Genomic DNA, 27,493 nt, shown 5'->3' with positions numbered 1-27,493 from the left:
ACAGAGGTGGGCAGAAGACACGGGCTGGAGCTCAGGGAGTTCTCTCCACCACGCAGACCCTCAGGACAGGCTCAGCTTTCACACCCTTGGAACTAACTGCAGAAGAGCCCAGTTCCAACCCAACTCTTCCCTCCAGCCAGAAACCCGTCATCCCCCCACCCATCACCCCCTCCTCCCGCCCCGCTCCCACCCCAAATCCTGGCACAGAGACTCTGCAAGGGAAATCAATCTCTCCCCAGCATGCAGACCCCAAATTCATTTGTAGATGGTTTGCCTGTGTTAGCCAGCGTTTTAATGAAGAAACAGCATACAGAAAGCATCTCCCCCTACCATGCACGCATCCACACACACACACAAACACACACATGCCCTCCAGCCCCCGCCCCGCCCAGGTTCTCTGACCCCTTGCTTTCCCCTCACCGTGGGCACACAGACTCAGCTCTTCCCGCCCTCCCTCTAACAGCCCAGCCCAGGGTATGGAGGACCCAGGCTCCATCCTGCAGACAGATCCCTGCCTTCTGATCTCCCAAGCCAGAGCCTCGCAGCCACGCTGTCCAGTGACTCAGCTCAAGGCCGGGAGTCTGAATGCCCGCTTCCTCTTTGTCTTCCCCGAAGCCTCCACGCCCCCCTGGAGGAGCTTCCCCCTCGCTCGCCTCCCCCTGAGGCTCTGGGCATGGCCAGCATCCTCCACCCCCTTGGACGGGCTCCCCAGGCCGGCGTGGCGTGAGGAGTGCAGCTTCAGGGATCCGCGGTCTTCCAGCAACTGAGGGGCTGGGCAGGGCCATTCCAGGGTGCGGCGGGGCTCATCCCTGGGTTCTGCAAGACAGAAGACCAGGCTGCCCGGCTTGTCCCGAGGCCAACACAGCCCCGTGGGGGCCAGGCCCGGGAGCTCTGCTCCAGGGCCGCAGCCACCAGATGCTCTCTGAGTTTGGGCCAGGTTCTTCTTCCCCGGCCCCTAGAGTCCCCAGACACTAGTGTGCACATGAGCCAGGCACTTCGAAATGTTCCTCCCCAGGGTTGAAAGGGTAATCGCTGCACAAAAGTCAATTCTGAATAAATCAGAATGTTAGGAGCTACTTTTCCTTCTTGCTTTTCAAAATATAGGATGCTATGGGGGGAGAAATGTTTTCTTATTAACACACATTATTTGCCTCACTGAAAAGGAGACTGTTGAGGAGAGAGCTGTGTGGCCTGGGGGCACTACGCATCTGTCTCTGGGCATGTTCACGAAGGCGCATCGCAGCTTTCTCTCTCATTCAAAACAGGGGCGAGCCTGTTCTGGGACACTTAGGTGGGTGGCATGCAGCCCCTCAAACCAAGAGCTGCTCACCTGTGTCTTGCCCACTGTGGCTTACAGATGACAAACCAGGGCCCCAGGAGGACCGGAGGCAGAGGGTAAGTCAGGGAGTTCACAGACAGCCAGGCTGCGAAGCTGTGGGCCTGGCCCCAGCCCACCCTTCCAGGGGGCTCCCTGAAGGCAGCTGGGGCTGCCCCCCCCGGCTCTCCCCACCTCCCCCCACCCCCCTAGTAAGCTCAAGCCCGAGCCAGGCAGCCTCACCCACGACGATGAGCGTGGCGGTGCTGACCGCCTGGCCCAGCGTGTTCTCGGCCACCGCCTTGTACTGGCCGCCGTCCGTGGCGGAGACGCTGGGGATGACCAGTGAGCACACGCCCATCACGTCGGTGGTGTACGCCGCGGGGTGGTTGGCCAGGCTCTGGTCGTTCTTGAACCAGGAGACGTGGGGGCGCGGCTGGCCCTGCACGGCGCAGGTCATGCGGCACTCGGTGCCCAGGGGCAGCAGGTGGGGACGCAGGCCCACCAGGAAGCGCGGCTTCTGGCTCAGGTCCGGCTCCCGGTAGCTCAAGCCCCTCGCGGCGGCCTTGTCTGCCTCGGAAAGCGGAAGGTCAGAGAGCCGGAAGGGCAGTGGGGAGCCGTGGGCGGGAAGCTCCTGGTGGAGGCCGGCGTTCTGGGGCTCCCTGACATCTCACCTGCAAACTTGACCCCAAGGCTGCTGCACTCATTTTTTTATCCTTTTTAAAAAATTTTTTTGGGATTTTTTTTTTTTTTTCCTGTACTACAAGCTAACACACACGCACTGTGGGCAAATTGGAACATAGAAGAAATCAAAAGAAGGAATGAAAACTGAACACGACCTAACTACCTACGGATGACCACAGCTAGCATCTGAGAGTGGAACCTTCGGACACTTTTCCATTTTAGAAAATCGTGAAAACGTACGTCTGATTTTAGGGCCTGATTTTTCGGGCGACTGCTTTGAAGTTTGGGATCTATCTGACCGCAAAGGCCTGTTCTCAGAGAAGCACTGACCTCTGTCTACCGTATTGCCTGCCTCTGACTTGAGAAGCCCCGGGAGCCCGCAGGCACCCGGCCCTCGCGTTCTCCCCGCAGAGGCGGAGCCTGAGGACAGGGGCGGGGACCCACCTCCAACCCCGCCCCTGGCGCCCTGGACCCGGAGCTCACCCGGAGGCTGACGCGGGACGACCCAGGGCTGGCGCGTGTCCGACGGCTCGCTGGCGCCCAGCTCGTTCTTGGCCACCACGCGGAAGTGGTACTCGTGGCCCGGGAGGACGCCCACCAGGGTGAAGCGGCAGTTGTGCAGGCGCTCGGCCGCCGGACACCAGGGCGCGTGGGCCGAGGTGCGCATCAGCACGGCGTAGTGCAGCGGCGCGGCGCCCGCCTCCGTCTCGTCCGGGGACGGCTCCCACTCGACGGTCACCGAGCCCAGCGTGCCCTCCCGCAGGACGACGGGCCCTGGCGCCCGCGGGCGCGCTGTGGGGACAGAGCGGGCAGGCTGGGGTTCGTGTGCGCCTGACTGGGCCCGGGGACCCTGCTGGGCCCTGCCTGGGTTCCCATATCCTAAGTCCTGCCCAAATCCCTGAGTCCTGGCCCGGTCTCCCCATATCCTGCCCGGGGCCCCAGGCCTGCCCAGGCTCCCATATTGTGCCCAGGTTCCCATATCCTGCCCAGGTTCCCATATCCTGCCAGGGCCTAGGTCCTGACCCAAGTCCCTGAGGCCTGCCCAGGTCTCTGAGTCCTGACCTGAGTCCCTGAGAACTGCCCCGTCTCCCCATGTCCTGCTCCAGGGCCTGAGTCCTGCCTAAGTCCCCGAGTCATACCCTGGCCCCTGAATCCTGCCTGGGTTCCCAAGTCCTTCCCATGTCCCCGTCTTCTTCCAAGGCCCTGGAGACACACTCTCCCCAGGCAGGGCAACCAGAGACAACTGGGCCAGTCCTGCAGTTACTGCTGGAGGGTGGGAAGCCTCTGAAGAGACTCATCGGGATCCACTTTGGCTTGTTTGTAAGTGACACAGGATCCGGGAACAGAGCGGGGCTTCCGTAAGACCAAGTTACAGAGCCCCCAACTGTCAGCTGGTGGCTGGTTCTGGGTTTGAGAAACCCCTCGGGGCTGGGCCGGGGGCCCTCCCTCATCCCAGGTGAGGACCGTGGACAGTTCTTCCCCCCAGCTCCTTGGGCCGACGGGATGGCGGTGACTGTGTCTGCTCACTGACCCAGAGGAGGGACAGCCTCCTGAAGACTGCTCAGCTGTCCCCAGGCACCCGGGCAGGGGGATGGTGAGGCCCCCTCCCCCAGCCCCTCCCGCTCTCCCCCTCTGGTGGGCGCAGAGGAAGGGTCTGGGAGCAGCCCGTCTGAGTCCAGCCCAGGGCAGGCCGGCCTCACCTGCCACCCTGAGGCGGAAGCTGTAGGTGGCCTCCTCCCCTCGCGGGCTCCTCAGCACCACGGTGTAGATGCCGCTATCATCGAGGCTGGCCGAGGGGATCAGGAGCTGGGTGAGGCCGTCCTTGACCGAGGCTACACTCCGCTTAGGCAAGGGCAAGCCGTCCTTCAGCCAGGTCACCTCCGGGGTGGGCGCCGCCTGGACGTGGAGGAGAGGGGCTGAGAGGGGAGCTTGGTGGGAGGGACGGCTTTGCGCTGGGCTGAGGTGTGGGCGTGAGGAGAGGCCCTGGGGCGGAGCTGGCCCGGGAGAGGCTGGTGGACAGGTGGGCATGGCGGGGTTGGGGAGAATGAGCAGGTGAGGCAGAGGCGGGGCGGTTGAGGGGGTAAGGGCCTTGCACATTGCCCGCGTGCAGACACCTGGGCTTCGTTTTGTGAGGTTTGACCAGGAAAGCATGATTGGATCTGGGTTCACGGCACTGGGGGCGCAAGGGCAGGGGGGAATGGGGAGCACTCGTGGGAGGAGAGTACTGACCAGCTGGTCCCCAGGCCCAAAGGGCCAGTGACTCGGGGGTCCCTGCAGGGGTCCAGCAGGGACAGTATGGGGGCCTGACCCTGCCTGATGGCCAGGACCCTCTCTCTCAGCACTGGGCGTGAGTCACCTGGGGCCACGAACAGTGACTGACCTCACGGGCTTGTCTGAGAACCCAAGAAATGACTGATACACGGGAAGCTCTGAGAACAGGGCCCGAGACAGAACAGACAGTGCGTCTTTCACGTTTTTGTCATCGTTACCCCTGTCATCATCGTGGTCTAATAGTTAAGAACACGTAATTTAGATATAGATTGGGGTTTGAATCTGGCTCTGCCACCTGTGAGCTTCCTACACAGATGATGGTGGTTTTAACAACAGCGAAAGCAAGGGTAATAGGTAATACATCCTGGTACTTGCCACCTGCCCAGCACTGCTTATGTGCTTCCATGTACAGATTCCTTGAATCCTTAGAACAACCCTTTGAGATGTTACTCCTATTAACCCCGTTTGACAGAGGATGTGGGAACACAGAGGTTGAGATATGTGCTGAAAGTCAAACAGCTAGTGCGGACTGGGGTCAGAATTTGAATCCAGGCCACCTGTGCTTCTAACCACCCTGGTCGCTCAGCCATGTGTCCACAGACAGGTGCTGCCGCTGGAGGTCGTCCTGAGTCAGAGGCGGGCCGCGCGCTCACACGGCACACTTCTGAAGGCAAGGACCCCCTTCCCAGACCAAGGTGAAGTAGGGGTGGGCTTGGAGGCGCAGTCCCGGGAGCCACCACCAGAGGGGCTGGCGGACGGGAGTGGAGCGGCAGCCAGTGCTCAGCTCACGGCTGTCTGCAGCGGGACCCGGCCCCCACTGCCGGACTTCCAGCTTGGGCCCAGGCCCCCAAAGAGCAGGGAAGAGAGGAGACCCTCGGGGCTGACACTGCCCCGCAGCTCGACACGTGTGCTCACCTCAAAGTAGACGGGCACGCGGACCGTGTCCCCAGCTCTGACCGTCAGCAAGTCCTTCATGCTGGCGTCCATGCAGAACCTGGGGCGGACTGGAACACACGGGGTGGCCTGTCAGCTCCCTCTGCACTTGGGTCCCAGCCCTGGTCACGGCCGGGCAGGGCTGCAGGGGGACGCTGGGCAGGCCAGGGATGCTGAGACCCCGTGGGACATCGGATGAGGGCCCTGCGGGACCTGGAGAGGGGGCTAGAGGGGATTCCTGCAGGGGAGCTGTGGGGGGCAGCCTTGGGGTCAGGCCAGCACAGAAATACTCCTGTGTCTTGTGATGAGACCCGCTTGAGGCAGGAAGTGGCCGGAGAGCCCTGGAGCGGGGGCAGGGCCAGGACAAGGCTCTGGGCTCTGGACACAGACTCAGGGCGCTCTTCTCTGTGCATCCCCCGTAAAGTCACACGGACACCTGGGCTCCACTGGGACGGCCCAGTGTCAGCTTTGGCCAAAGAGGCCAGCTGTTCCAGCAATGAAAGCCCCCGGGGAGAGACAGTCCAGCTTCCAAGGAACGGGGCCTGGAGACCCTCTGCTCTGACGGGAGCAGGGCAGGAGCTGAGGGACACCTGGCCCTCTCGGGAAGCAGCAGAGTTCTGCAGCGAGCCTGGGCCTTGGGGTCCGTCACCCCGACTCTGCCGAGCGCCAGCGGCCGGGCCCAGGGCAGCGCACCCCTGACCCCCTGACCTTGGTGTCCTCATCTGAAATCTGGTGAGAGTGCTGACCTGGGAGGACTTGCACGAGCTGTAATGAAAATGCATTTCCGAAAGGCCTCCCTAGCCCAGTGCCCTGCTCCTGCTAGGCGCCCAGGCTATGAGCCTTCTCTGAACTGGGGAGGGGGTTCCTGGTCATCAGCTCAGAGGGCCCCGGAAGGGCCTGGCCTGGAGGAGGAGGGGGACTCACCCGAGACGGGCATGGCTTCCACCGCCGAGCCCAGGGCCGTGGGCTGGCCGGGGCCCCCGTCGTTCACGGCCGTCACCCGCAGGAGGTAGCTCTCCCGGGGCCGCAGCCCCTTGGCTGTGTAGGTGGTGCCTGGTATGGTGCCCGCGTGGCACGGGCCCCACTGCGGGCTGGCCGCGCCCCGCAGCTCCACCACGTAGCCCTGCGGTTCATCGCCGTCCTGGCTGTCGGGCCGAGCCCAGCTCAGGGTGATGCTGGTGTGCGATGTGTCCGTGACCTGGAGATCCCTCACCGGCCCCGGGGGTCCTGGGCGGGCAGCATGGGGTGTCAGGCGTGGCATCACCTCTCCTGAGGGAGGCTCCTCGGTGGACCCTCCCCAGTGGGCGGCCGGGGGTTCCTTTCTCTTCAGCTCTTTGCGGAAGCCCCTGCCTGCACCCAAACCCTGCCTCTGTCCTGGGCTCTTCCTGCGTCTGCACCGCCAACCCCAGCTCTCCTCCTCTAGGAAGCTTCCCCCGACCCTTTCCCCCACTCGCCAACCTGCCGACCCCCTTCCCCTAACTCCTCCTGTGATTCCCGAAGCCGCTGTTTTCTTTGATGCGTCCTTAGGTCCCAGGATCCCTAAAGGCTAGAATTCTGTGTCTTTCTGTTCCGAGCTTTAAGCTCCTGGTCCAGACCGCCTTGGTGCCTGGTCCATACTTGGTGCTTTGGGGCCCATCCGCCCGCGAGGTTTTCATAGCAAAGCTGTGATGTGTATAAAGGGCTTTGCGGGCTGCACAGTGGCCCAGGGCTCTGGCCTCCAAGCCTGGGGCATCACCCGGGGGGTAGCCCCCCAGACTCCTTGAGTCTCTCCAGGCCCCATGGCCACCCCCCTCGGGGTCTGGCCGACACGGAAGGACGCCTCCGGCCGATCCAGGGGGGGCTAGGACCTTGCTGCACCTCCGGGACTTGTCGGCAGTGGGCCCTTGAGGGTAAGAGCACAGGGGAGGTGGACAGGGCAGCCGTGTGCTGTGCAGATGCTTTGGCGGGCGTTTCGGGGAAAGGTATTTGTGGTCAAATTTGGGAGATGAGGATCAAACAAGGCGGGGCAGCTTTCTCTCCTGGCATCCCGGCTGCCTGCTGTGGGCACTGGGACAGTGCCACTCTAGACCAAGAGTTTCCCAAGCCTGCACCTGCTTCCTGGGACCATGCCAGCATCCGGTAGGCGATGAGCGGATGGCAAATTGACGGTGAGGCTCCCCTGTGACCCCCACCCCCCAGGGATGGCGCCGCCTCGCTGGGGACAGTGGGAGCTTGCAGGAAGCGAGCCAGGGAGAGGGCTGACCCAGGGACGTTCCGGGTGGGACTCTGCCACCCCCCACCTCTGGGCTGGCCCTGTCTCAGTGATAGCTCCCTAAATTATTCCTCACCCTCAAGGCCTCTCCACCTTCGTCCCTGGCCCCCTGCCCTGCCCCCCCCAGGGGTCGGTACCCCACTTACTCATGGGGTCGCGGGCGAAGACGGCCTCCGATGGGGGTCCAGGCTCTCCCCGGCCGGAGGGGGCCACGGCCGTGACCCGGAACTCATACTGCCAGCCCTGCCGCAGGTCCCCCACCGTCCACTTCTTCTCTGTGGGAGGCCCCTCCACATCAGTCCTGCCCGACGGGGCCGGCGACGCCTGGACAGGACCGGCCTGGCCCTGCAGCTCCGCGCGCCCTGCTGCCCCGCCCGGGAGACCCGGGCCTCTCCAAGCGGGCGGGCGCCGTGCAGGGTCTCGGGGGCCCTGTGCGGTTCTGCCTCTGCCTTGCAGGGAAGCCTGGGGCAGGCACTCCCACCACCCCCGGGCCGCTCACCGGGCACGGGCTTCTGGTTCACGGCCACCCAGGCGTTGCTCCCTTTCTTGCGCTTCTCAATTAGGTAGCCGAGGATGTGGGCGCTGCCGGGGCCCCGGGGCGCCGTCCAGGACAGAGTGACGCCCTGGCTGGAGGCTGACAGGATGGACGGCGGGGACGGGGGCCCGGGCCGAGCTGCGGGTGGAGGAGGTGCTGGTCGGCCGGGGCCGGGTGAGGCCCCAGCTCCCAGGGGCGCCTGGCGGAGGAGTGGGCCCTGGGGGAGGCCACACGCAGCCCCTTTCAGGGGCGGCCAGAGTGGGAGCCAGCCCACACTCTGGGGACAGGAGTGATGGAAATAGGGAGGCACGGTGCCCTGGGAGATAAGAGCCAGCCCCGAGCCCCTGGGAGGTGCCCCAGAAGGAGAATGAGCCTTGGAGAGCGGCTCTGCCGTCCACTCTGCCCCACAGAGTCATAGCTGGACAAGACCCCTGTGTCCTGCTCGCTGATTCAGCCACCAGGTCCCAGAGAAGCTGGTCTCCTGCGCCTGGAGACCCCCCAGCGGGGGCTGGTGACCCCCAGCCTCAGCACAACACGGAGCCCAGCAGTGCCCCCACCCCGGCCCCAGCTTCCTCTCACCCTCAGGTGCCACCAGCACCTCCTCGGACTCCAGGGCCTCGCTGGGCCCCTCTGCGGTCACGGCCCGCACGCGGTAGGCGTACTTCTTGCCCTGCTCCGTGTGGGCGTCCGTGAAGCTGGTGCTGTCCGAGCGGGGCTCTCCCACCTTCAGCCACGTGCTCCGGCCGGCCTGCCGCCGCTCCACCACGTACTGCTCCAGGGCCCGGCCGCCGTCATCCTTAGGGGGCCGCCAACGCAGGCTCAGGCCAGCCCCGTGGCCGTCCTGCACTTCCAGGGGGCCCTGCGGGGGCTGTGGCTTGTCTGGGGACCCCCGAGAGGAGCCGGAAGAGAAGGGGGGTCAGAGGAGCCACAGGGGAGCTGGACTCCGCCCTCAGTGGACACGCTTGCCTGCAGGGGAAGGCCTAGGCGGGCTTCACCTTGAGGGAGCTCTGGTCTCCACCCCTGGGAGTGACACCGAAGGCTCCCGCCTGCAGGGGCTCCGGCCACAGGCTACAGAGCGGAGCCTCCCTGCCTGGTGCTCCATGTGGACCATGAGGAGCCTGACTGACGTGACTCCAGGCGGGGGCCACCCCCCCCACGACACCCCTAGGAGACACCCGGCCAGTCTCCCCCCAGCCGAGGAGCCGCCCCGGGTTTGTCTAAACTGCTCCTTCCAATCAGCGTGAGGAGGGCGTGCCCAGCTCGGGTGGGCTTGGTCTTGGGCAGCGTGCACACGGGGGTCAGTGTCATGGGGGCGGGACGGGCGAGGGCAGGCTGGCACCTAGGACCTGCAGGGTGAGCTCGGCCTGCGTGGAGCCGCCCTGGCTCCTCAGGGTGACGCTGTACTGGCCACGGTCCTGCCTGCTGGCGCTGGGGAGGCACAGCCGCGTGAAGCCGTCCCCCACGGCCACCTGGGCGCCGCGGCCGCTGCCACCGGCCACCTCCTCCCCGTCCTTCCTCCAGGTGGCCTGGACCGGGAGGCAGCTCTGGAAGGGGACCTTCATGGTCACCGGCTTCCCAGCCTTGACCACCAGTGGCTCCCGCAGCTTCGCGGAGACGTCCGGAGCGATGACTGGGGGATCTGGGGAGCACAGGGCCCGGGAGTCAGAGGAGGGGGAGGAGGGGCCCCCTAGGGGTCTAGGGAGCACAGGGCCCGGGAGTCAGGGTGGGGGAGGAGGGGCCCCGGGGGTCTGGGGAGCACAGGGCCCGGGAGTCAGGGGCGGGGGAGGAGGGGCCCCGGGGGTCTGGGGAGCACAGGGCCCGGGAGTCAGGGGCGGGGGAGGAGGGCCCCCCTGGGGGTCTGGGGAACACAGGGCCCAGGAGTCAGGGGCAGGGGAGGAGGGCCCCCCGGGGCCGGACCTCCCCGAGGACATGCTGACGAGGGGGAGCGATCAGGCTGCTCGTTAGAACAGCATCAACCTCTCGACGGAGGGCGAGACTGGACACGGGCTGCAGGCCGGTGACATGTCCAGACTCAGCCCTGGAGTGCGTCACCAGCTGAGCGCTGCCTGTGGGGAGGGCAGGGCTGGGCCTCACCATGGACGGTCAGCGTGGCCTCGCTCTGCTGGCCTCCGGCTGCAAAGCTGTACCTCCCGGCCCGCGTCCCATCCGCCTGGGCGATGACAAGCCTGTGCGCCAGCCCATCCTGCTCCAAGGTGAGTCCATCCTGGGCGCTGAGCTGAGAACAAGGCCACAGAAGGCCGGTCACCCACCCCAGGCAGCCCCTCCCGAAGCTGGCCAGGGCCTTTATCAACGCAGCTGCGGGAGGGAACGCAGGAGCCAGGCCCCCCTTTTAGCGTCTCCTTAACCGTCCAGCAACCTGTGAAGTGGGTGGCGCTATTGGCCCAGAAACCAGCTGAGGACAAAGCTGAGCTCCAGAGCCCTGGGCCTACCCCACCGAGATGTTAGTAGGGGGTGAGGGCTGCTCAGGGAGTCCAGAGCCCAAAGGACAGACGTCAGCAGACGCTGGGACAGAAAGGCAGGTTGGATGGTAGCGAGAGGGCCAGGGGCCTGTCCGGGGAGCACTGAGCGGAATAAACGTCCACCCAGAGACAGTCCTTTCCAAACACGCCAAGTTGTCAGCCATGTAAACTTCGCCGAGTCGGCGCTGTTACAGAGAAGAGTGAAATCTCTTCCTTGCAAAGCCGCTGCTGTCCGCCCCTCAGCTTCGCTCAGCCCTCCCCCGCAGGCTGCTTGGTAAAGTGGGGGCAGCAGGGTGGGGGAGGGCAGTACCTTGACTCCGTCCTTAAACCAGGCTCCGGGGCCCAGGTCGCGTGTGAGGGTGCAGGAGAGCACGGCAGGCTCCCCGCGCTCCACCTCCATGTCAGCCAGGCCCTGGGAGAAGTGGCCAGCGGGGCCTGGAGGGACATGGGGGGAGGGGGGCTGGGTGCCCAGGGATCGCCTCACCCAGCTTCCCGCTGCACCCTGGGGGCCACACGTCCCGCCAGCAGGGCCAGACCACCCTGTTTTCTCCGCAGGGCTCAGGCTGGTACAGGGGGTCTGGGGGACCAGGGAGATGAAGGGCCTTAGGTCACCCAAGGGGATGTCTGGGTGACCCACCAAGTCCAGTGCCTTGGACACAGGGGGTCAAGACAGACATGGGGAGGCCTCTCGGCCCCGAGAAGCCTGCATCCCACCCACGCAGGGAGGAGGAGTAGCCTCCTGATTGGAGCAGAGGCCCCTGGAAATGGGGCTCAGGGCCAGCAGCAAACTCCTGGGCCCAGCGGCAGGCCTGGGAGTGGCCCTGCAGCCCGGTGTACAAGGGGACCCCTGCCCCCACCTCCAGGGCCAGGACAACCGAGAGGCACCTACCTCGGGCATCCTCAGAGAAGCCACCGGTGCCAGGCTTGCGTCTGGACCTGGGGCTCAGGGTGGCGTCCCTCCTCTGGCCGTAGGCGTCTGACCCACCGTCTCTGCCAGCTCTGCTGCTGCCCAGGTGGCTGAGGGGCTCCCCGGGGTACCCCATGTCCTCTCCGCCAGGCGGCTGCCCCAGGTCTCTGGCCTCATCCGCACCCCCTCTCTTTGCTGCTCCAGGATCGACCCTGGACCAGGTCTGAGTCCTGCTCCTGTACGGGCCCAGCCTCCTCTCTGCCACGCCGGCCTCATCCACCGCCTCGTACTCCGCCAGGGCCTCTGGGTCATGGGCCCTGCCATCCCCAGCATCCAGGGAGCCCCTTCCTCTCCTGTGTCCTGTGCCCGGCGGAGCGCCAGGCCCCTGACCCCACGACCCATCGCCAGGCTCTTTTCTGCCGTAGGGACCATCCAGGCCATCCCGGGCCCCCTGTCGTCCTGAACCCCCGGGCTTTCGGGAGGAGCTGTCCTCCCCCGCAGCAGAAGTCCCCTTTCCGGGGACACCTGAGTCCCCTGGGCCGCTAGCTCTGCTCCTTCCCAGACCCGAAGCTTTGCCATCCAGGAAGCTTGGGCTTCGCCCACCAGCCTCCTCTCCATCTGGAGCCCCCTCCCAGCCCCAGGAGCCCTCTGGCCTTTCTCGGGTCCCCCTGAGGGTGGCGTCTTCCCCCTGGAGGGAGCTCGAAGCCCAGGGGCCTGGGGGCTGGTCCCAGGCTCCAGAGCTGTCTTGGCCAGACCCCCGGTCTTCCCCACCTGGGCCCCACGCGTGTCTTTCCCCGTGCCCACCGGCGGGCCCTGATGTGGATCTGCCCCTTTCTCCGGGCAACTGGCTGCCGTCCAAACCCTGGCCTGTGCCCACAGGGGCCCCCACCCTCTTGCCACCCAGCTGTGTGGCCCCGGCACCCTGAGGGGCCAGTGCCCCCTGGACAGATGCCGGACCCCTGCCTGCTGCTCCTGGACCTGATTTCCAGGAGTCCTGGTCACGTCTGGATTCCTGAGCAGCTGACTCTGCCCAGGTCTCGCCCTGCACTGCCCCCCGACCATCAGGGACCCCGGGAGCCCCGCCCTCCCTGCTGGGAGCCCCTCTGTGCCCAGGGTACCCCGGGAGCCCAGAGCCGTCTTGCTGCCCTGCAATACCTGCCTTCCCCTCAGAACTCACAGCCCCCCACGCCTCAGGGGCGCCTGGGCGTCCAGAGCCCCCCAAACCATTCTCAGAATCCCATCCATCTGAGAGCCTCGGCGGGCCTCCTGGAACCCCCAGCATCCCTGGGCTCCCAGGGCCGGCCCCATGAGCTGCACCATCCATGGTACCCGGCCATCCGGCTATGCTGGAGCCCAGCCCCACACCTGCGCCTCCCACCAGCCCCGTCCCTCTGCCCGCCTCTGGACCATCCTTGGTGCTCGTGCCACTGTAGGGCCCCTCTGAGGCTGCCCCGCATCCCGAGCCACGTCCCAGGGCTTCCTGGCCTCTGAGTCTGCCATCCTTTCCCACCTCAGCCAGTGAGCCTGCTCCTCCAAATCCCCCTGAACCGTCTCTGAAGCCCACCTCATCCTCTGGCCCCATCGCCACAGGTCCTCTTGAGTCTCCCCTGTAACCTCCCTTACCCCCTGACTCCATTCCCCTAGCCCCTGCCCCCATTCCTCCAGAACCCCCTAAACCATCCCCATAACCAGCCTTAGCGCCTGAGTCAACTCCCCCAGGACCCCCTAAACCATCTCTATAACCAGCCTTAGCCCCTGCCCCCATTCCTCCAGAACCCCCTAAACCATCTCTATAACCATCCTTAGCCCCTGAATCAACTCCCCCAGAATGCCGTAAACCATCCCCATAACCAGCCTTAGCCCCTGAATCAACACCCCCAGAACCCCCTAAACCATCCCCATAAGCCTTAGCGCCTGCCCCCATTCCCCCAGAACCCCCTAAACCATCCCCATAACGAGCTTTAGCCCCTGCCCCTATTCCTCCAGAACCCCTTAAACCATCTCCATAACCAGCCTTACCCCCTGAATCAACTCCCCCAGAACCCCCTAAACCATCCCTATAACCAGTTTTAGCCCCTGCCCCTATTCCTCCAGAACCCCCTAAACCATCCCCATAACCAGCCTTAGCCCCTGAATCAACTCCCCCAGAACCCCCTAAACCATCCCCATAACCAGCCTTAGCCCCTGCCCCCATTCCCCCAGAACCCCCTAAACCATCCCCATAACCAGCCTTAGCGCCTGCCCCCATTCCCCCAGAACCCCCTAAACCATCCCCATAATGAGCTTTAGCCCCTGCCCCTATTCCTCCAGAACCCCCTAAACCATCCCCATAACCAGCCTTACCCCCTGAATCAACTCCCCCAGAACCCCCTAAACCATCCCTATAACCAGCTTTAGCCCCTGCCCCTATTCCTCCAGAACCCCCTAAACCATCTCCATAACCACCCTTAGCCCCTGAATCAACTCCCCCAGAACCCCCTAAACCATCCCTATAACCAGCCTTAGCCTCTGCCCCTATTCCTCCAGAACCCCCTAAACCATCCCCATAACCAGCCTTAGCCCCTGAATCAACACCCCCAGAACCCCCTAAACCATCCCCATAACCAGCCTTAACCCCTGCCCCCATTCCCCCAGAACCCCCTAAACCATCCCTATAACCAGCCTTAGCCCCTGAATCAACTCCCCCAGAACCCCCTAAACCATCCCCATAACCAGCCTTAGCCCCTGCCCCCATTCCTCCAGAACCCCTTAAACCATCCCGATAACCAGCCTTACCTCCTGAATCAACACCCCCAGAACCCCCTAAACCATCTCCATAACCAGCCTTAGCCCCTGAATCAAATCCCCCAGGACCCCCTAAACCATCCCGATAACCAGCTTTAGCCCCTGCCCCCATTCCCCCAGAACCCCCTAAACCATCCCCATAACCAGTCTTAGCCCCTGCCCCCATTCCCCCAGAACCCCCTAAACCATCCCCATAACCAGCTTTAGCCCCTGCCCCCATTCTCCCAGAACCCCCTAAACCATCCCCATAACCAGCCTTAGCCCCTGCCCCGGTTCCCCCAGAACCCCCTAAACCATCCCCATAACCAGCCTTAGCCCCTGAATCAACTCCCCCAGAACCCCCTAAACCATCCCCATAACCAGCCTTAGCGCCTGCCCCCATTCCCCCAGAACTCCCTAAACCATCCCCATAACCAGCTTTAGCCCCTGCCCCCATTCCCCCAGAACCCCCTAAACCATCCCCATAACCAGCCTTAGCCCCTGCCCCCATTCCCCCAGAACCCCTTAAACCATCCCCATAACCAGCTTTAGCCCCTGCCCCCATTCCCCCAGAACCCCCTAAACCATCCCCATAACCAGCCTTAGCGCCTGCCCCCATTCCCCCAGAACCCCCTAAACCATCCCCATAACCAGCTTTAGCCCCTGCCCCCATTCCCCCAGAACCCCCTAAACCATCCCCATAACCAGCCTTAGCCCCTGCCCCCATTCCCCCAGAACCCCCTAAACCATCCCCATAACCAGCCTTAGCCCCTGCCCCCATTCCTCCAGAACCCCCTAAACCATCCCCATAACCAGCATTAGCCCCTGAATCAACACCCCCAGAACCCCCTAAACCATCCCCATAACCAGCCTTAGCCCCTGCCCCCATTCCTCCAGAACCCCCTAAACCATCTCCATAACCAGCGTTAGCCCCTGAATCAACACCCCCAGAACCCCCTAAACCATCCCCATAACCAGCCTTAGCCCCTGCCCCCATTCCTCCAGAACCCCCTAAACCATCCCCATAACCAGCCTTAGCCCCTGCCCCCATTCCTCCAGAACCCCCTAAACCATCTCCATAACCAGCATTAGCCCCTGAATCAACACCCCCAGAACCCCCTAAACCATTCCTGTAACCTGCCTCACCCCATGACCCTGAGTCCCCAGAACCCCCTAAACCACCCCTGTGACCCGCCTTAGTCCCTGCCCCTATTCCTCCAGGGCCCCCCACACCATCTCTAAAGGCCGCCTCCCCCCCTAGCTCTACCCCGCCAGGCCCAAGAGCCCTGGATCCTCCTCTGTAAGCTGACCTGCCTTCTACTGACTGAGGCCCTAGAGCGCCTGACCCATCCGCACAGCTCAGGGGTTCACCAGACGCATCAGCCCACCGGCCCTCAAGGGCCACCCCCGCGTGAGACGCTGATGCCTGGGGGCCCCCGGGAGCGCCCCCGGGACCAGCCCCAGCTCCAGAGACCCCCACACCGAGGCCTCTGGCTCCACCCCTGTCATACATTTGGCCCGCCACCCGCAGAGACCCCGACGCCCCAGAGCCGTCTTCACCTGCTCCCTGTCCAGAAGCCCCCGGGCCCCGCAGGGCTCTGCAGCCCCCATCATCTCCAGCCTGACCCCAAGGCGCCGCTCCCCGCCAGCCCCCAGGCTCTGCCCCTGCGTGTCCCTCCCCACCAGTCTCCGCTGCAGCCGAGGCCCCCAGGCCGCCTCTACCTGCTGACCCTGCTGTCCCAGGCCGGCCCAGGCCGCCAGGAAGATGCTTGCCCCCAGGGCCGCTGTCCCCCCAGCCTCTGGAGGCCCCCCCAGCCTCTGCACACACCCCGCTCCCGCCCACGGGGCCCCCGTCTGGGCCGCCCGAGCCACTCTTGAGGCTTGCAGGTCTGTCAGACGCCCTTCCTGCAGGACCACGACCGTCTCTGCCTCCAGACCACGTGCCCCCGGGCACCTCTGAGCCCCAGCTGCCACCACCCCCGTCCCAAGACTCTGCTCCCCCCGGGCCCCCAGCATGGCCAAAACCCGGGGCTCCCGGCCCGCCTAAGCCATCACTGAAACCGGCTCTATAGGCCTGGCCTGCTCCCCCGGGGTACCCGGAGCCCTCACCCAGCCCAGACTCCATCCCCTCCGGGCCTCCAAGGCCACCCACGTGGCCCACCCCACCTCTGGGTGCTTTCTCTCTGGAGCTCCGGGACCCGTCCCAGAAACCTGGCTCAGACCCCATGGCCCCTGAGCCTCTCAGCCCGTCCGTGTCTCCCAGGGTCCCACCAGGGCCTGAAGACTCACTGAGCTTGTGGCTTCTGGCATCAGACCTGGTCAGCCCCGCCGCCTGGGGGCCACCTGCACCCCCTCGCTCCCCACCGGACACCAGCACTCCAGGCCTGCCGTGGGTCCCAGTTTTGCTGGGGCCGGACCCAGCGTCATCCCAAGGGCCTGGGCCCATAGCCTCGCCTGGAGCCCTCTGACCAGTGGTCCAGGCCCGGGGATCCTGGGCCCCGCTGGAGCTGCGGCCCACCTCACCTAAGGCCCCCACAGACTCTGGGCCCTCCCTTGCCCTGAGCCCCCGTGGGCCCCCTCTCCAGCCCCCAGGACCCCCTGGGCCTCTGTCATCTGCCTCTGCCCCAGTTCTGGCCTCAGGAGCCCCGCGCCCCTGGAGGAAGCTTTCACCCCCAGATACAGGTGGCTCCTGGAGATGCTGGCCTGCAAATGCCCCTGAGCCCCAGGAGCCCCTTGCATCTCCGTGGTCAGCATCGCTCGCTTTCTCAGAGCCCCAGGACTCAGGGCCCCAGCCTGCCATGGAGTTAGAGCCTTGTCCTCCCATAGGCTTCAGCGCTCCGGGACCCCCTGCCGCATGGCCACCTCCAGCGCCCCCCGGGCCAGCCCTGTGGCCCCACCCTGGGCCCGCCATGCCTCTTCCCACCCCATCACTCAGACCGTGCTCTCCCCCCAGCTCACCCAGGCTCTGCCCCTGCAGAATCTCCGATCCTTGACCTTCTAAGCCAGGCCCTGCAGGACCAGCCTGGGCTCCCCACGGGGCCCGCTCCCCCAGCCCTCCAGCCTCAGGCCGCCAGGACCCCGCCTCCCAGGCTCCCGCTGGTCCTGCACCGTCTCTGCTGTGACCTCGCTGTTGGGCTCCCGCAAGTCCCAGACCGGATTCCAAGCCCCCTCCTAAGCCTCCTCTCCCTCCGTGGAGCTGGTCGACCCCAAGACCCGGGACTCTGCCTCCCTCCTCTTCCAGAAAGCCCTCTCGGGCCTGTCCAGGGCCCCAGGCTGCATGAGCTGCCTCCTCATCCCCTGTCGAGGAGTGGCCAGGCCCTCCCAGACCACCCCTATCTGGGCTGGCTGTGGCCCCAGAGGCCAGCCCAGCTCTCTGGAGGGAGCTCCCTGTGGGGCCCTGCTCTCTGGATCTATCCCCCTCCCCATGGGCGCTCCTGAAATCTTCTGGGCTCTGGCCTTCTTGTGCCTGTCTCTGGTGGTCAGCGCTTGTGGTCAGAAGGCTCTTATCCTTCCCAGCTTTGGTAAGAGGTCACGCCCCAGGAGAGAGAGAAGAGAAAAGCCCTGTTAAATCAGGCCAAGGCGCCTCTCAGACCCCAGCAGTTTCCCCAGGTGCCTGATCCTCAGTTTCCCCAACAGAGAAGCAAGCCGGCCATCTCTGGAGGAAGCCAGGCAGACCAGCTCACTGGTGGCCCATCCCATCACCGCCTCCTCGGTCCTGTGCCCGAGGGCCCCACCCCCACCCTGCTCGGTGGTTTAGGAGGACTTCAGGAGAAAATACAGAAGCCAAAAGTCATTTGCCACCTGCAGTTGCCTTGCTGTTTTTTTTTCCTTTTAAATCAACTTGTTCTATTGCCTGTCTTACGAATGTCAACTTTAGTTTCCTGGGATCGCCTTGAACCCAGAACCCTAAGGGGGTTTAAGGATGCTCTTTGGCCTGACCCCCCTCATACAGAGTGGACCTAGCCCACTGTCCTCAGCCCCATCCAGGACCCCAGGGACACCTTGGATCTATGCCCAATGGAGCAGACACCGCTGGGGAGGGTGGGCTTGCCGTGGAGGGCCCGCATTGCAGGCATGGAGAATGGCTCTTGGGGGCCTTCCTGGCCTCCAGGGACGAGGGGTCCCCAGTGGAGGGCACTGACAGGGGAGCCCCGCCCCCCGGGGCCTCGGTTCCCGCCTTGGCCGAGGCGGGAGAGCCCGGGGTACCCACTCACCTTCCACCACCAGCCAGGCGCTGGAGGCATGGAGCTTGGTGCCCAGGGAGTAGAGGCCCATGTCGGAGAAGCGGACCCCTCGCACCAGCAGCCGGTGCCTCAGCCCGTCCGGGGACACGAACGTCTCGTACTTGTCACTGAGGTGCAGCGGCCGGTGCTGAAACCTCCAGGTGGCACTGGAGCAGGGGCTGGACAGGGTGCACTCGAAGATGGCGTCCCCCCGCTCCTCGCAGCGGACATCGGCCAGCGGGACCACCACGTGGGGCGGGATGGCTGCAGGCAGACGCAGGGCGTGACATGACGCGGGACGCTCAGGGCCGGCTGGCTGGGCCACGGCTGCCGGCGTCACCTTGGACAGGTCACCCCTCACCCCAGGTGTCAGTTTCTCCACATAAAGTGAGTTATAATTAGGCTGTGAACAGTGAGACGCGGCTGTGAGATTCTGCAATTCTAAATCTGAGCCTTCTCTCCGGGGGCAGGTAGGTTCAGGAAGGGAATGGACAGGCTTGAGTACGGAGCCTCATACCTGTTGTCCGACCAATCCTCACGACCACCTCCAAGGCAGGCATTGCTATTACCCTTTATGAGGTCTGAAAATTGAGGCTTTACAAGCTAAATGGCTCCCACAGCTAAGAGGTGGTCCAGCCAGAATTCACATGCAGGCCTGGCTGAGCCCAGGGTACCTGCCCCCTTCCCCGTCCACCATGCCGGACCAGCTGGAGGTCTCACCCCCTCTTCAGCCTGACTCAACCTCGTCCTCCGTGGTTTATCTGCAGAAAGCTTCCCCCACCCTAGGGGTCAGCTCCCTCCACGCACCCCGGCCGCCCGCCCCGCCCCAGCTGTCAGGCACTGGGGTGGGGGGTTGGTGGTAGAAAGGGACAGAGTTTGATGATGGAGGAAGGGACCGTTCCTGGGGGGGACGGGGGAGGCAGGGAGGGGAAGGGTGACACACTGGAGCTTCTTGCTGGGGTCATGGAGGGGGCATGCCTCAGAAGGGAGGCTGTGGAACTGGTCAGCTCTGGCCTGAGAGGGAGTGAATGCTGAGGATGGACCGTGAGCATGGGCAAGAGCCCACGTCTGAAACCCTTAGCGCCCAGCCCAGCACCAAGAGAACACGGACCATGGCTTTTGCAAAGGGATTGTCAGCATTTAACTGCTGGGCCCGAGCTCCTCTCCCGGACGCCGAGGGGGCCGCGTCCCATCCATCGCGTCCCATCCATCCAGCAGCCCCGCTGGAAGGCACGCAGGCGCCCGCCCAGACGCTCAGGGCAGACCACTCACCGCTGGCCTCCAGCTCCGTGGTGAAGACGTGGGCATCCTCCACCCGGACCTGGTAGATGCCGGCGTCCTCCGGCTTCAGGTCCTGGATTTGGAACTGGTAGTGCTTCCCCAGACGCCGCAGACTGTGTTTGGTCTGGTTGTCGAAGCCGTAGGGGACCATCTCGCCATCCTGGGGCCAGGGAAGGAAGAGGGGGGCGCAGGGCCTCCGTGAGTCCACGGCTCCTCCTGCCCCCATCCTGCTTGTCGATGGCCAGCCGCGCACCCCACTGGCCTCGGCACCAAAGGACACTGCTGGACCAGGAGGGTGGGGCGGAGAGGGGCAGGAAGGAGGCCCTGAGCGCGTGGCGGAGGCAAATACATGCTCTAGGAATATCCATGGCTCTGACACGGAGTAAACGATCTGCCGGCATTATGCAAGAGACACCCGAGAGTGCTGAGCCGGCAGGTGGGCGGGCAGAGCGGACCTACTTCCCGAGCAGGGCAGGGAGGCAGCAGGGTGGCCGGTCCCCCGCGCTCTCATTCATGAGGAAGCAGAGTACTACCAGTGGCCCGTGCACACGCCCACTTCAGCCAAGCCCTGGATAGACTGGCTCCTTGCTGGTCATCCCTGACCCACTACGGTGCGCTTGGTGATTTTTTTGACTTTGGTGCAAAAGCGATGCACGTTCAAGAGAAACTCTGCTTGGAATTCTGGTTTTTCCCAGGGTAGCGATAGGCAGTGCAGCCCCCGTGACCGGGTCACAGAGGTGACCCACCCATACATTTAGAACTGCTCTGTACCAGGCCAGCGTCTGTTTTTCACTTTGGGTACAGGCATGCATGCTCAGTCGCTCAGGCATGTTTGACTCTTTGCAACCCCATGGCCTGTAGCCCACCAGGCTCCTCTGTCCATGGGATTCTCCAGGCAAGAATACTGGAGTGGGTTGCCATTTCCTTCTCCAGGGGATCTTCCTGACCCAGGTATCGAACCCAGGTCTCCCGCATTGCAGGCAGACACTTTACCATCTGAGCCACCAGGAAAGCCCATTATCAGCTATACCCCAATATAAAATTTCTTTTTAAAAAGCACTACGTGGGGGCCAGGGTGTCTCTGCAGGGAGGAGTTAGCCATGTGGATGGCGGGGAAGGCTATGGTGGACAGAGGAACAGAGGGGAGGCTGGTGAGAGGTGGGGAGGGGCGCACAGGAGGGGGGAGCCGGGGGAGGGGAGAGGCATCGTGCAAGCTCATTGATCAGCTGGATGCCCCAAGAGACCAGTGGTGCATTATGCTGACGCCACAAACGAGGCCGCTGAGCACAGAGAGGTAGGCGTCTAGCCTGGGGTCACACAGCCAGGAAGTGTGACGCCCCAGCCCACCTCCTATAGATCCTTGCCCCGCCCCCTCCTCGTGGGGCCCATGCAGAGGTGTGTCTGGAGAGAGAGCTCAGAGGCGAGCGGTGCACTTCTAAGAACCCTCTTTTGACCCCATGCCCTGGCTGGACACCCTGGACCTGACCGCAGCAAAGTCGGAAGGAACTCCACGGGACGCAGGGCCCACCGCCTGTGTCCTCACTGTTCCTCTCAATGCTGCTCACGCTGACCCTCCCCTGGACCGGCAGCAGCCCTGCCAGACCACCCCCCCTTGAAGGCCCCCCCAGACTCACCTTGTACAGGTAAATCTTGCTCTCAGGACTCTTGAGGTCCAGCTCCAGGCCAAAGGTTGCGATCCCCTCCTTGTTGACCCGGACATGTCTCAGGTTGGCGATGGTGTTGAGGTACTAGAGAAGATGAACCCGTCGGGGGGCCCTCTGAGTGCGCTCCTTGGGGCTCCAGGTCCTCAGGCCCCAGCCCCCGGCAGCCCCCGAGCACGCCTGTGCTGGGTTACAAGCGGGAGGCTGGGTCCTGCGTCAAGGCTGAGCAGATAGCCCGGAGCAGGAAAGCTGGGCCCATGCATGGGAGGTTGGATGAACCACCTTCAAGCTGATGACACTATTCTCAAGGTAATGCAAGCAAGCAGAAGAAAAAGTAGACTTCTAGGGCTAGATTAGACTCAGGGAAAACTTCCCGGTTCTCTGTCACTTTGTAAGCGGCTGGAAGCCCATCTCCCAGAAGCCTTTAGAAATAAGACAGACACCCAGGGTCAGGTGATGCGGACCTCAAGCCTTTGCTGAGCTTAATGCTTTAAGTACATCCTCTGACCACCGCTCAGTAACCCTGCGAGGAAGGGATGCCTGTAACACCCACTTTACAAGGAAGGAAACCAAGACTCAGGAGCCCTAACTTTTCCAAGGCCCCAGATTTCAGTGAGTGTCCGAGCCAGCCCTCAAAGCCAGGACGCGGGTCCCTAGCTGACGCGCGCTGGGACGGGTCGGGGCGGCCCCTCCAGGGCTGGCGCTGCAGGTGTGAGCTCCCCCCGCCCCCAGCGCCCCAGGCGGCGGCAGGGGCCGCGGGGCGGGGCGGGCGGGCGGTACCGGCGCCAGCTTCTCCTCGCGCTCCTTGCTCATCCGCTGCAGCCGCCGCAGCATCCCGCGGAAGTCCACGATGCCGTACTTGAGGCAGATCTGCTCGTAGTCCTTCCGGTCCGCCGTCATCAGCAGCTGCCACACGCGCTCCATGTCCACCTCCTTCTTGGGGGCGGGAGGCGGTTCCCTGGGGAGCGGGGTGGGCAGGTCAGAGCCCCGGGGAGCCCCAGGGGCCCGGCAGCCGGAGGGGGTGGGCGCTGCGCTGTGCTGTCTTCCTGGAGGAAGAGGCCGCGGAGACTGACCGCCGGCGGCACCAGAGGGGCCCAGCGACGGCAGGGCGGGGGCCCGCCCCGCAGCTCCAGCCTCCCAGGAGAAACTCTCTCCTAAGGACTCCTCTTGTGGCTTTCAGACCAGGGTGTCTGGGGGGACATTATTCTGTGGCTCAAGTGGAGCACATTTTACAAACAACCCAGAGAGCAGAGATGATTCTCTCAAGGACGCAGAGCTTAGAACTGGAGCCTGGGGTCCAGCGCTCCCAGCAAGCCCACCAGCCTTCAGCCATCAGCTGGGAGAACCCGCACTCCCCTGCCGGTGCTGGGAGGGGCGGCAAGTGTGAGCCCGGCTTGCAGCGGGGGGCCTCCAGACCCCCTCCCAGGACAGGCCCAGGCCCACCTCTTTTTCAGCATCTTCCGGAAGTCCACCAGCTCCTTCCTGAGGTCTAGAAAAGGAAGAGGAATGAGCCCCAGCCTCAGGTGGGACTCCACCGGGCTCACAGAGGCTTCTCTGTAGGAACCCGGGGGAGGGGCTGGAGAGGGGGCCTGTGGTCCATGGCAGACCACCAGGCTTTGGAAAGGAGCCCCCTCCTGTGGGCTGGTGATGGCCTGTGAAGCACCCCGAGGGCTTGACCAGGTGCGGGGAGCTAGCAGGAAGCAGCCCCTCCCCCAAAGACCCTAAGGAGATTTGGGACAACTTTCCACCTACCCTCTTGGGGCTCCTTGGGCCTCTTCCGATTCTTCCGAAAGCCAACTAGACCATCGGGAAGAGAGGAGGCGGTTAATGTGGGCAGGCGGGGAGAGAAATGAGAAACCCTGGTGGGCTTTGAGAACCAGCGGCGCCCAGGCCCCGGCCCCCCAGTCCTCTCTAAGGCTGGCGGCCACCCAGGAAGAGAGAACACGGCTGAGGGTCCGGCTATCTCTGGCTCAGAGCATGACCGAGGGAGGCAGCCTGATCCCCATGTCCTTCAGGGCGGCCCACTCACACGTCAGCAGGGCCGGGGGTGGCATGAATGTGGGGGGGAGCCGCTGGTGACTGCACATGGAAGGGCATCTAAGGGGCAGCTGTCCTCCCCCCAACCTGAGAGCTGCCATTTCAGGGCCCAGGCCTGGGGGCATCAAATACGCCCCCCGGGGAGGCCGGAGGGCAGGCCTCTCGCCTTCCCGGCTCCGCTTGACACCAGGAGTGGCCAGGAGACATGACCTGGGCAGTGGGCACTGAGAGAGCAGGAACACACGAAATAAATGAGTGCTATAAATAATAATCTCTCTTCAAAATGCTAGTTTGCCACAGGTTTCCCATCTGAGTTTTGCATTGGTTACCTTAACAAGACAAGTTACCTATGCCTCTGTCTCCGGGGGAGAAGTTCTCTAACTTAGTTTTCCTAAAACCTTAAAACTTCTCCTGAAGAACAAAGAAGAATTTACACTGTACAGGACAATATGAAGTTCACGCTTCTTTCCTTGGGAGTAGTATCTGTTTTCATAGTTGTAAGATTCTTTTTTATTGAAATATAGCTGATATGCAATAATATATTAGCTTTTGTTTCCTGATAAAAGGACCAGATGTCCCAGGGCCACTCCTTCCTGACTTTCTGCCTGCACATGGGTTAACTGGGTCTGTAGCAGCCAGCCTATGAGGTTGGGGTGGCACATGGTGGGAGGCGTCTGGCTCCCTGAAACAGCCCCGAGCTCTGCCAGAGCCTGGATGCCCCCCTGGGACTTGTTATTGTGGGCCTAGGAAAGTGGCTTTGCTTCTTGAGCCACATCGAGGAGGGTTTTCTGTTACTCGTGCAGAAAAGCATAACCAACTGAGAGATGAGATCTGCTTTCCAAGACATGTTTACTTTTGATTCCTTGCTGACGATTGCTTTCAAATTTCGGAAACACGAGCAAACCAAAGCAACGCAAGTCTGAGGCAGGATCTGGCCTTTTTGTTACCTGTCCCCCCATTCTCACCCCACTCCACGCAGACTTGTACAAAACAGCAGAGGCCAAGAGAGGAAACTGAAGCCCCCTGAGTGAGTTAACAGAAGATTGAACTAGAAACCAATGTTCAGATCCCGACCTCGCTCCTCAGGGCCAAGAGGACATCTCCCAGCACACCTGTGGGGCGTGCCCGCGGGCGTGAGCCTCCCCAGCCAGGGGCGGAGGCTGTGGCAGCGGACGAAGCCTGGGGCTCCGCACCCCCGCCCCCCGGGCTGTGGCCTCCATGGCTCCCCCACACTCCCCAGCCTCGAGGCCTGATCCGCCTCAGGGCTCTCCCACACCCTGAGCCCCGGTGGGGTAGGAGGGAGGGGGGCAGGGCTGGGGGGCGGGCGGGCCCACCTTCGATGACCGTGAGCCTGGCCGAGCACGTGGCCTCTCCATAGGCATTCACTGCAGTGCAGCGGTACACGTCGGTGTCCTCGCCGGTCAGTTTATTGATCTGCAGAGAGGCCGAGGGCAGGGGAACAGGGCTAGCCCCCCTTCCTCCAGTCACTGGACATAACCACGTCATAAAGATGAACAAGGCAAGCTCTTGTCTTCGTGGCCCTTACTGTGTTCATCAGGAAAGCAGACCCAGAGACCAAACCTAGGTCAGGACTGCGGTGGGCAGAGAGTGGCTTCCCGGAGTCCAGTGGATCCAGGACTAACTACCGTTTTCCGTTTCTGGTGTGTGCGGCAGGCCCCTTACCTAACCTCCCTGGACCTTAGCTTATTTACTTATAAAATGAGGATAATAACACCCACATATCGAACCCTGGGGAGTTAGGATCTTGCAAGCTGTGCAGTGTGGCAAATAATAATAATAAATAAATAAACAAAAAAATTGGCACTTTCCTGGCAGTCCAGTGGTTAAAACCCAAAGCTCCCAATGCAGGGCACATGGGTTTAATCCCTGGTCAGAGAATTAAGATCCTACATGCCGCACAGCATGGCCGAAATAATAATAATAATAATAATACCCCAAAGCTGTGAGTGGTCAGGATTAAAATACACAGTCTAGTCTGCCCTCTTAGCGCAGCTGGCTGCGTGCCAGTCTCATAAAATATACAGTCTAGGTCAAACGATTAGCCCAGGAGCAGGACATAGTAGGTGTTCTGTGATGTGTAACTGTAAATATTACTGATACTGACCAATATTGACTGAGTGTTCACTGCAGGTCAGGCCTGGGTGAGGTTTATTACCTAAACCTTCAATGCTCATGAAAGTCCCATGAAGGAGGCAGTATTATCACCCCAATTCACAGAGGAAGAAAGAGAGGGAGAGTAAAGTGACTTTTCAAGGCTGGGGTGGTAGCCCAGGCAGCCTGCTTCCAGGGCTTGAAGGAAGCTCCAGCTCTCTCAGCAGAGGGCGGCCGGCCTGCTGGTCTACCCTGGCTCTGGGAGGAGAAGGGAGGACCCCCGCCCGGGAGGACCACCGTCCCTACCTGCAGCACGTGCTCCCTGCTGCCCGTGCCGGACGAGACCTGGTACTTGCTGGAGCTGCTGAGGTCCCCTTTGGAGCAGTGCCAGCGCACCCTGGGCCTGGGCTCCCCGCAGACCACAGCCCGGAAGGTGGCGTTCTTCCCTGCAGCCGGAAGAGGCGGGCGGGCAGTTTGACGGGTTGGGGGAGGACGGACAGGGAGTGTAAGGCATGCTCGCCCCGTTGCTCTGGGCACTTCAGCTGCCCGTTCCAAGAGGGGTGCCTGCCCTTGGTCCTGGGGGTCCCCAGGCAGGAGCGCAGTCTCGGGCGCCGGAGGGACGCCCTCCCCCATCTGTGTGTGCTGAGCCTGGGGTCCCTGAGGGCCAGGGCGGGGCGGGGGCCTGAGGGCTCTCCGGGGACTGAGGAGGGGGAGTCCTCTGTGGGTCCCGTGTCCACTCTCTGCGGGGGGATGGCGACCTCGGCAAAGCCTGGTGGTGGTGCTCGAAGGGGCCGATCCTGAGACCCAGGGTTCCAGCCTCGGGAAAGAGCCCAGCTCCGTCCCTGCCTGGAAGCCGGGGTTGTGGGGGCTGCCCGCTCTCAGGCCCCCCGCCCCGCCGGGAGTGTCTCAGCAGAGAACAGTTTGGAGTAAAGATGCAAGTCCCCCACCCCTGGTGAGAGATGCGGTTTCTCGTGACAGTGTTGCTGGGATGTACAGTCAGCTTTAAGGGGGGAGGGGGCCTTATTCTCCTCAGGCCAGAACGCGGCGGGGCTCGGAAACCTGCTGGGGGCCTGTGCTGGGGAAAGGGAGCCCGCTCACCCCTCCCCGCGGCCCGTGCCCTCTGCTTCCCGGGCTCCATTCTCTGTGTCCTGTGGGCCCTGGGGCGGCCGTGGGGCGGCCAGCAATGGGAGCCCCATTTCACTCCGTTTCAAGGATGCCTCTGCAGGGCTGCTTGCGGGCCGGGAGAGGGCAGGGCCCAGGGCCTCCCCACGACCCCCTGCTCCCTGGCTCAGCACACCCCCACCCTTCTTCCCAGATGCTTGTCCCGTGGTAGGCCTGCACCCCTTTACCTCCCTGCTCCTCAGGCCCCGTGCCCTGTGGGGACCCGGCAACCCCAGGTGTAGGGTGAAGGGACGGACACAGGGCTGGGGGCTGGGCTGGATCAGGGCCGGGGTCCCCCGTCCCCTCCAGGCCCCTCCCGGGCCTCACCCTCCTGCAGCGCCAAGGCAATGGGCCTCTGCACGAAGTCGGGCGTGCTGCAGCCTTTGGGCACCTCCTCCACCAGCTGCCAGATGCTCACGCCCGGCGTGGAGGACTTCTTGAGGGATTTCCCTGGAGGAGGTGGTGGGAAGGGAGGTGGGCCTCAGCTTAAACCTGTCGCTGGAGGGGCCCCCCGCCCTCCAACGGTTGGGCAGGGCTGGCTCCCCAGCTCCTCCGGGGAGAAGGGCTTTGGGGCTTTCTAGCGGGTATGGCGGTGGTCTTCCCACGTGTGAGTGCCACCCCCGGGGAGTGGCCACAGGTGCCCTGGGGAGACCCCAGGAGGGTCCCGGGAGAGGGGGGTGGGGAAGGGAGAGTGGAAAAGGGCTCTTGGTGGGAATCAGGGCCCATGGGGGAGTGGACTCTGCACCCTGGATCCAGGAAAACAAGTTAAAACCCAAATCCGGAACTAACAAGGCACATGCTCTGTGCCCTGCCCCCGCCCTCGGCTGGTGGCGCCATGCGGGTGAGCAGAGTGGAGGGGGTGCTGCTCCCACCTGCCAT

At 63.5% G+C, this 27,493-nt stretch overlaps 1 protein-coding gene across 1 annotated transcript; it reads right to left on the bottom strand.

Annotated features, from left to right (window-relative positions):
* Nucleotides 1-562: 562 nt before the first annotated feature.
* IGFN1 (immunoglobulin like and fibronectin type III domain containing 1) lies at nt 563-27,493 on the bottom strand. The gene is made up of 24 exons (XM_061159815.1): nt 27,487-27,493; nt 26,942-27,064; nt 25,760-25,899; nt 24,676-24,775; nt 23,057-23,101; nt 22,748-22,793; nt 22,085-22,262; nt 21,278-21,391; nt 19,635-19,803; nt 18,354-18,626; nt 17,596-17,655; nt 11,359-11,466; nt 10,780-10,904; nt 10,084-10,225; nt 9,329-9,628; nt 8,569-8,868; nt 7,954-8,127; nt 7,601-7,729; nt 6,128-6,430; nt 5,186-5,274; nt 3,700-3,895; nt 2,483-2,791; nt 1,559-1,885; nt 563-816 (listed from the first exon to the last, which is right to left on the bottom strand). Exons 1-24 carry the CDS (start codon nt 27,491-27,493, stop codon nt 563-565), a joined length of 4,011 nt encoding a protein of 1,336 aa, XP_061015798.1.

The sequence above is a fragment of the Dama dama genome, chromosome 14, assembly GCF_033118175.1.
Source record: "Dama dama isolate Ldn47 chromosome 14, ASM3311817v1, whole genome shotgun sequence".
Classification (NCBI taxonomy): domain Eukaryota; kingdom Metazoa; phylum Chordata; class Mammalia; order Artiodactyla; family Cervidae; genus Dama; species Dama dama.
This window is presented reverse-complemented; position numbering and strand designations above follow the sequence as displayed.

Coding starts and splice junctions, on each gene's coding strand:
- IGFN1 (XM_061159815.1), bottom strand. Junction 22,263..22,747: donor CGGAAGATGCTGAAAAAGAG/GTGGGCCTGGGC, acceptor CCCGCTCCCCAG/GGAACCGCCTCCCGCCCCCA. Junction 817..1,558: donor CGCCACGCTCATCGTCGTGG/GTGAGGCTGCCT, acceptor TCTGTCTTGCAG/AACCCAGGGATGAGCCCCGC.